General features: G+C 33.1%; 1 protein-coding gene across 1 annotated transcript; it reads left to right on the top strand.

Moving 5' to 3' along the window:
• The first annotated feature begins 689 nt into the window (after positions 1-689).
• LOC131642410 (protein NRT1/ PTR FAMILY 2.9-like) lies at positions 690-3,049 on the top strand. The gene is made up of 4 exons (XM_058912659.1): positions 690-852; positions 942-1,159; positions 1,405-1,964; positions 2,058-3,049. Exons 1-4 carry the CDS (start codon positions 726-728, stop codon positions 2,917-2,919), a joined length of 1,767 nt encoding a protein of 588 aa, XP_058768642.1. The 5' UTR covers positions 690-725; the 3' UTR covers positions 2,920-3,049.
• The last annotated feature ends 6,361 nt before the right edge of the window (positions 3,050-9,410 follow it).

Genomic DNA, 9,410 nt, shown 5'->3' with positions numbered 1-9,410 from the left:
CATAAAATAACTAACAAAAACTTTTTTACTCTTAAATTATTTTAACACATTTAGTTTTAATTTTTAATTTTAAAATTTAAATTAAAATAAAACCTTAAAATATTCCTAAAAAGTTTATTTATTTATCAAACACATTAATGGAAATAAATTTTTTAATAATAATATTATTAGAAATGATATTTATAAGATTATAACTTTAATCTATCACACAAACACGCCCTAGCCTATATTCAAACCATATTCATTTGTTGTTGAATGAAATTAAGAAAAAAAAAATCAGATTTACTTATAATAATAAACTAATAGAATAACAATTTTTCCTAAAGTATTCTTTTAAATGCATTGCATGACTAATCCTTTGAGTTAATCAGGAGTAATTAGAATATTATAAAATATAATTAGATAATATTAGAGTATTTTTGAAACAACAAATTACATTTGGTCAAAATTAAAAGAAAAAATTCCTTATAATTGACAATAAAAAATATTTTTTTTATTATTATTTACGATGAAATGAGTAAAGTTTATCCTAAAAGTTGTGTTAAAAAAAATCAATTTTTAAATGTTAAACAATCAAATAGATAATTCCAAAATTAAATTTCTATTAATAACTCTTTAATATATGTCTTTTAATTTAAAAACACTTCTTAGTAAGGCTTTAACAGTGTCCTTCTTTGTCTATATATATTTCGTGTGAACTGAGATTTCATGCATAACTGTGAATAATGGGAGAAAGTGAAGCAACAATGAAAACAATTGAGAAAGAAACCTTTGAGATCAGTGGAAAACATGAAGTTGATGATGATCCTAAGATCAACTACAGAGGCTGGAAGGTCATGCCTTACATCATAGGTAACTAACAAGTAAAAAAACATGAACACTCTTTCTCTTATAATCTCTGTTTTTTTAGTCTAATTATGGGTGAAATTTTTTATGAACAGGAAATGAAATATTTGAGAAATTGGGAGCCATTGGAACATTAGCGAACCTGTTGGTTTATCTTACAACAGTATTCAACCTGGATAACGTCACAGCTGCAAACATCATCAACATCTTCAGTGGCAGCACCAACTTTTCCACCTTGCTTGGTGCTTTCTTCTCCGACACATTTTTTGGCCGCTACAACACATTAGCCGTCTGCTCAGTCTTTTGCTTTCTGGTATTTACTTCTTGCTGTCACGATTTACTGAGATTTAGCTGTTGCATTTCAATTGAACGTCTGCTCAATCTTTTATTTTCTGATATTTATTTCATGCTGTCACGATTTACTGAGATGTTTCAATTGACTCTTTGTTCAATCTTTTGTTTTCTCTTTTAATTTTTGATATTTATTTCATACTGTCACGATTCACTGAGATTCAGTCCTTGTCGTTTCAATTGATAATAAACACTTTTAATTAACAGGGATTGCTTGGAATAGAATTTACAGCAGTATTCAAGAATCTTCATCCACCACCCTGCGAAAAGGAAAGCCCCACGTGCAAAGGACCAACAACAGGACAAATGTTTTTTCTAATGTCTGCATTTGTTTTAATGATAATAGGTTCTGCAGGGGTTAGACCATGTAGTTTAGCGTTCGGTGTTGATCAATTCAATCCGAAAACTGATGCGGGAAAGAAAGGAATCAACAGTTTCTTCAATTGGTACTTTTTTACACTCACTTTTGCACAGATGATGTCTTTGACAGTAATTGTGTATATACAATCAAATGTGAGCTGGGTAATTGGTCTTGGAATTCCTGCTGCTTTGATGTTCTTAGCTTGTGTCGTGTTTTTCGTGGGAACCAAATTGTATGTTCGACTCAAACCAAATGGTAGTCCCATCAAAAGTATTATACAAGTTTTAGTGGTTGCAGTTAAGAAAAGAAAACTTAAACTACCTTCTCAGAATCCAATGATTTCACTCTTTGATTATGTGCCACCCAACTCTCGTAACTTAAGGCTTGGTCACACAAAGCAATTCAGGTAAACGCGTCAATCTTGTCTGTTTATGAGTCTAGTTTTTCTGTTAATTAACTTCGTGTTTTTCTGAGTATTCGATTCGATCAATATTAATAGGATTTTGGACAAAGCTGCAATGATTACTCCACATGACAAGATAAATCCAGATGGTTCACCAGCTGATCCATGGAGTCTTTGCAGCATACAACAAGTTGAAGAGTTAAAGTGTTTGGTCAGAGTATTACCTATATGCTTTTCAGGCATTTTGTTCTTTCTATCTATCTCTCAACAACACACATTCCTTGTTTTTCAAGCACTTCAATCGGATAGACGAGTCGCGAATAGCAACTTCAGCATTCCTGGTGCATCATACCAAGTGATCTTAATGTTGAGCATGACAATATGGTTAGCTGTGTATGATAGACTAGTTGTTCCGTTCCTCCGCCGATTCACTGGAAAAGAAGCTGGAATCACACTGCTTCAAAGGGTTGGTGTTGGCATATTTCTATCTATAATAGCTATGCTTGTTTCTGCAGTAGTTGAGATACAAAGAAGGCGCTTAGCTTTAGCGAATCCCATTGGGATTCTTCCGAGAAAAGGCGCGATTTCGTCCATGTTGGGTTATTGGTTGGTTCCACAGTTAATATTAGCTGGAGTATCTGAAGCTTTTACTGCTGTTGGACTAACTGAGTTTTACTATAAACAGTTTCCTGAGAATATGAAAACCATTGCAGCGGCAGTTTTCTTTTGTGGCATGGCAGGATCAAGTTATTTGAGTGCTTTTATTATTTCTGTTGTTCATAAAACAACTTCCAAAGCTGCAACAGGAAATTGGTTATCAGAAGATCTTAATAAGGGAAGATTGGAATATTTTTATTACTTGATTGCTGCAATAGAAGCCTTCAATTTTGGGTACTTTTTGATTTGTTCCAAATGGTTCAAGTATAGAGAAACTAGCAGTATCATTGATAGTGCATGAAAGTGTAATGTAGGTAAATCTGAGTTCTGATAATAGTGTTCTTTTATTTTGGCCTAAGAAAATAAATGTTGTAATATGAATTGTTAAACTCCTTTGTATTGTCTTACATAAGTGGAGATTTATTGCACAAGTGGGTGGCTTATTACTATAGCACTATCTTAGTTTTAATTGGGATTATGTGGTGCATGGTTTATGACTTATTATTGAGTCACTTTAAATCTATTGGACCTTACTTTTAAAATAAACTACTAGAATTATTTAAGCATTACATGAATTCCTAGAGATTTAAAGTAAAGAAGTAATAAACTTGGAAATATATTTAAATTTGATTTAAAATTTATTAATTCAAACTTAAAAGTAATACTAGGTGCTATTTTAATTTATTTGAGTCTATTGAGTTACTTGATGCAAGCGCTCTACAAATCGTAATGTGTTCGTAGATTTTGGTTGAGTATAAAAGGTAGGGTTTATTCTCTTTCATTCTTTGAATCTTACTTTTAAGTTATCGATTTTTTATGGTACTAAACATTCAAAATATCAACCAAAACTTTCATAGTCGGTTGTGGCGTCTTTTAGACTTATCAACCGGATATTCACTTTTACAGTGGCGTCTTTATAGTGGCGTGTTTCCTAAATTCATCATCACTACTCCTAATTTGGTCCCAAAGTCTTTGAGAATCTAATCATTCGGTAATCCGAACTTAGGTTCAAATCAGATATGTTACATATACATTTAAATTTTGTTAATCCCGGGATGTGTTATATTTCAAATTTTGTCAAAAATAGAGAAAAAGTTTGGAAAAAAGGAAGAAAAATAATCAAAAATTTCTTTTTTTACTCATATTTCTTGGTGTTGTTTACCAAGTTTAAACCTTTAATTTTAGTGATTCATCATGGAAGCCAAACAAAAGATGTTTTGTGAATGATAAGATTTATGGCTTGTTCATTGATAGAAAATATTTGATCAACGTGACAAGTACAAATATGATGGAGAAATTGAGACACACGGTTCTTGAGCTTTCACAATCGCATATACTTTATAGTCTTGAAGATTCAGAGTTTAAAAACACGAGCGATGTTTTGGTGTTCAAACAAATATGTGTGTCATTCATGCTTGGAGAATATAAAGCTGAACACTCTGGGTTGTGGTACCTTCCAAAAATAGGAACTTGTTGCTCGAATTTCCATGGAAGCAACATGATCAAAGCATGATTATCTGAAAAGTGCTCCCTCTGTTCCTTTATAATTGTCACTTTTGTGAAAAAAAATTATTTCTTTTTAAGTGTCACATTTCAAAGTTCAAGAAAGTATTTTTGTTGTTTTGTCTAAATTACCCCTAATTATTATGATAGAGAGAGAAAAAGTTAAATAAAGTATTAAAAAGTTTAGGGTATTATTGGAAAAAGAATAATCATTACTTAAAAAGTAACAATAATCATTGGTTGTCTTGGTATGTGGAAAAACTTAAAAAGTGACAATTATAAAGGAACAGAGGGAGTAAATACATATTTTTATTTGAAAGTTGTCAAATTGTTTTTGTTCTAGAAGAAAAGAATAAAAAAAATATAAAATAACAAAAAAATAATGGTAAGTTATGTCAATAAGAAAAAAAATAGGGAGTAATTAAAAATTAAAATATAAATGATAAGGAAGTAAAAATAAAATAAAATGAGAGGAAAGACAGTCACGGGAAAATGAAAAGAAAGAAAAAATGTGAGCAAAATAAAGAGGAAAGAGAAAAGAAAACATATCAGATATTCACCCTAATAGTGACGTCTTTTACAAATCAATCATCTCAGCTCCTAATTTGGTCTCGGAGGCTTCGAGATTCTCATTATTTGGTAATCAAAACTTAGGTTCAAATCAACTGTTACCTATCCATTTAAATTTTGGTAATTTCCTATACCCTGATCTGAATCAGATTTCAATGGACCTATTCAAAGTGGTTTGAGACAATCAGTTAGTGGAAGAATAAGAAGTGCCGCCTCCCAAGTATTCAAGCATATCTCATGATGGGGACGCTCAAGCTGAACCTGAGGGTAACAAGGCACAGGAATAAAATTCCAAGGACGATTCTACTCGCCAAGAGAAGGCTTTAGAGGAAAAGCGGGCTCTAGAGGATGGTCAGTGAGCTCCAGGCTTTATTGTTTCTTCCTTTTATGGCTTCTTTTGTAACCACGCCCTTAGGAGCTTTTGTAATGATTAATGGTTCCCTATAGGGCTTTTTATTGTACTTTTACCCCCCTTAAGGTTTGAATAATGAAATGGTGGCCTTAGACACCTTTGCTCATTTTTCTCAAGCTAACTATTTTTAGAATACCTTGAATAGATATCTTGTCATTGTATGGCCCACAAGGCGGAATGGATTCCTCCATGAGAATCCAGCATGAATAATTGCCTCTTGACAAGGATTACTTCATGAGATCCACCATAAGTAATTGCCTTTTGGGCGAAAACAATTCCTCCATGACGATCCAATATGAATTATTGCCTCTTGGATTGCAAGGGTTTCTCCATGAGGATCCAGCATAAGTAATTTCCTCTTGAAGGCGAGGATTTCTCCATGAGGATCTAACATAAATAACTGCCCATTGGGTGGCAAGGATTCCCCCATGAGGATTCATCATAAATGAACTTCCCTTAGGCGGAAAGGATTCCTCCATAAGGATCCAGTATAATAATTGTGCCTTCGACAACAAGGATTCCTTCATGAGGACCCAACATAATTAATTTCCTCTTGGAAGACAAGGATTACTCCATGAGGATCCAACATACATAACCCGCCCCTTGGGTAGTTTTTAAAATATTCTTAACTTTGATCATCAATTCCTACAAAAACAAGAACAACAATACACCAAAATTCATAAAATAGCATGGGGTGCCTCATTAAAAACCCATACACTTGCAGGCCCCCTCAAAACAAACAATATCTTTGAAATAAACCGTACAATCGACAAAGGTGATTCCTTTCCTTTATCAATCCAATTGATAAATTCAAACTAAAACAAATATGTCATAATTCCTAAAGAAGTTAATGATTTTTGCATGGCATTTTTGTCTGTCACCTTCATGCTCCTCTAGAATAAGGCAGTCAAATATTCCTCTCGAGGTTCCTTCTATGGTTCTACTTCTAGCTTTAAGTCCACAACATTCCTTTTTTGTGCATCTAACTATTGGGTGTGGACCATAGTCGCCTTCTTCAACTTCAAACTATCTAGGTAACATCTCTTGGAGGTCTCCTGATCCCCCTGGATAACTCTAACACGCACATCAGGAAATTGGTACTTCATGCATAGATACAACATGGAGAGGTCGTCTCCCACTTTATTGAAAGCAGGTCGCCCTATGATCATGCTATAAGAAGAAGGATCTACTATAACTAGATATCTTAACTTGATTATTTTGGAGATCTCCTTAGCTCCAAACATGTATGGCGGCCTTTCACTTTGTGACATTTACACCATCAGATTGACTCAGATCCTATGACGTCTTACTTGGGAGTCGACTGAAGTAGAATGACGTGGGTGTGGAGAAACTCATGCCTTATATGCTCATGGCGAGTGTTTAGGGGCACGGAGTTCTCTACGCGCTTCGAACTCTGTTTGAAGGTTTCCCTATCTTAAGTAGACGAGGTATAATAGCTCATGTGTGACTGCTTTGAGTTATCAAGATTTCTGGTTTCCCTCTCTTTAACATCTCAGGCCATTTTCTTCGTCTTGCTTTTCTCACTCTTTATATAGCATTTTGCATGCTTCATTATTTCTTCCATGGAAGTAGCATACCTCTAGGCGATGGGTTCATTGAAATGCCCAATCCTAAGTCTGTTCTTGAATGCTCATACGAACATCTCTTTGTTGGGGTGTGTGGACCTCCGATTTTTTTAATTCCGGGCCATACCTCTGTTCTGTAGAGATACGTGAACTGGCTCTTTTTTTATCGCTTAATGCTTTCGCATTTTTGAAAATTCACAGAGTCGCCACCGACCTTTTATTTTATCCAATTAAGGAAAGGTTTATAAAAGAAACAGAAAAAAGACCTTTAAGAAATTCTGGGTAAGGGGGTAGGTTATACAAAGGGAAGGTGTTAGCACCCTTTGTATCCATGGTTATCCATGGGCTCTTAAGTTTGCTTAGCTCACTTGTTTTTCGATGACTTTTCAATTGCTCTGAAATTGCTCATATGTGGTTTCAAATACCTTTGTAATTTGAATTTTGTAATGATCCGTGTGTGGATGTATACAAAATGCTTGTTTATCTTTCGAAAGATGTTTTGAAAAGAACGTTAACTTTGTAATAATCCGTGTTTGGATGTATACAAAGTATTGTCTTTTTGGAAAGTTTTGTTTTGAAAAAACAACAGTGTATGAGAATTTTGTTTGTTTTGATTTGAGCAAGCAAACTAGGAGGTCTACCCTGAGTTGTAAGGTCTTTATCCTATTTCCTTTAAAAATCTATCCTTTCACCGGATATAAAAGCAAGGTTCGATTTTGTACTCAAAACAGTAGAATTTTGACTTTGATTTAGAAAAGTGTGAGAAGGGATTTACCTTAAGAGGTGCAGGTGTGATTGTGATTGGATTCAGATATTTTATCTTTGAAGTTAGTGATCTAACGGTTCAATTTTATCTTTGACATACACGCAGTTTATATTTGCTGGAAAGTAAAATGCGGAAATGTAAAGTGCGGAAAGTAAATCTACGCTATTACATCGATTGTGCAGGAAATGTAAACTAGCCTATTTACATGAATTTGACATCCTATACATTTATCTAGGAATTTAAATTGCAAGAAAAATAAAAGGCATGTTTTTGGATTTTTTATGATTGATTTTAATTATAATTAATGCATGATTAATTAAATTAAAATGAAGAAAAAAGATGAAAATAGATTTAAACCTAGAAATTAAGTTTAAACTATGTACAAAATATTTGTCAATTAATTTTAAAACAAAACTAATTTTTTTGGAATTTTTTGGAATTGATTTAAGTTAATTAAAACATAATTATGTAAATAATTATACAAATAAGTAAAACTTAAAAAGAAAATTATTCAAAATATGTACAAAATTAGTTTATAATATATAAACAATATTTTATATAAAGAACAAAATTTTTTATGATTTTTTGATTGGTTAGAATAATTAAAAAGCAAATATATAAATATATACTAATTAATTATGCAAAATATTAAAATTTTGAAGAAAATAAAATATTTTTATTTCAGAAAATAATATATTATTTTAGAAGTCTAAAAATATTTTTTGTGTATTTTTTTGGATTTTTAAAACTATTTTTAATTAATTTAACAAAGAAATTAAAATAAAATAGAAAATAAAAAGGATACTGATCCTGTGTGGAAATCAATGAAGGAGTATGGTGTGGTGAGAGATCTGGCACGTTGGATCTGATTGGAAGTGAATCAGAGGGCTCAGATTTTGAGGAGCATGACAAAAGCATGGACAGCGCAACACAGGATCCAAGAATTTGAATAAAAGCTGGCGCGCGCATTCTGGCCAACCAGAGCCTGCCACGCCTTCATCTTCTTCCTCTCTCCGTTGCTATAGGCTCTGCAACTGTAGGTAAAGCCTTTAGTGACGGTTTTCGTCCGTAGCTACAAGACCTGCACATGTCAAAATTTCATACAAGCAATATAAATTACTTAGGAGACCATGGTTAAGCTTAAAATCGTCCCCTGAGTTCAAATATGTCATTGGTTTCTTCTAATTTTGCCTAAATCAGAGGATCCCAAATTTTAGCTTAAGAACCCTAAAATGGTATCTTCGTGTGTAAGCATCTAAAACTCAATTAAAGCTCCAGAAATGATCTACACACCACACCAAGTTCAAATATATGTCTACATCGTGCTAGATATGCTTGGGTTATGAGACACAAGTCAGTTTTAGTTTGGATGAATCGAGACCTGTAGCGTTTGATTCAAGGAGTTTCAGAGCTTGCAAATGATCTGGATATGTTCAGTGAAGTTCAAGGAACGTGTTTGAGTGTTTAGTTTGAATGGAAAGTGACTTAAATTTGGAATTCGAATTTCAAAATTCTTTGAATATTTTAAGAGATTACAAGTGTATTACAAGCAAGAGTTTTGCTCTCAATTTTTCGTTTTTTCTGTTACTGAAGTGCTATAGCCTATTTATAAGCATTAGAGTGCTTAGAAACTAAGCCAAAAGCATTGATGAGTTTTTTGGAATCTTGACTTTTTCAACATTAGTAGCTTTGCCTTTAAGCCACCATGGCTTGATTTTCTTCTTCTCCTCTGCTGTACTTTGCTTTGGGACAGAGTTGAATGAGTCATGCTTGGAATACAAGCTATTCTTTATCCATCTCTTTTTCTTTTTAATTTAATCTTAAAATAAGATAAAATTATGCCAAAAATGGATAAAAAATGGTGTGGGCTTAGTCTTGGTCGTGGGAGGCCCATATCATCATGGAAATGATGTTTGAATGCTGAAAACTTGGCCCCATTTGGAAAAAATACATTT

This window comes from Vicia villosa, unplaced genomic scaffold (assembly GCF_029867415.1).
Source record: "Vicia villosa cultivar HV-30 ecotype Madison, WI unplaced genomic scaffold, Vvil1.0 ctg.004944F_1_1, whole genome shotgun sequence".
NCBI lineage: Eukaryota > Viridiplantae > Streptophyta > Magnoliopsida > Fabales > Fabaceae > Vicia > Vicia villosa.
Note: the sequence above shows the minus strand (reverse complement) of the source record. Positions and strands in the feature narration are given on the sequence as shown.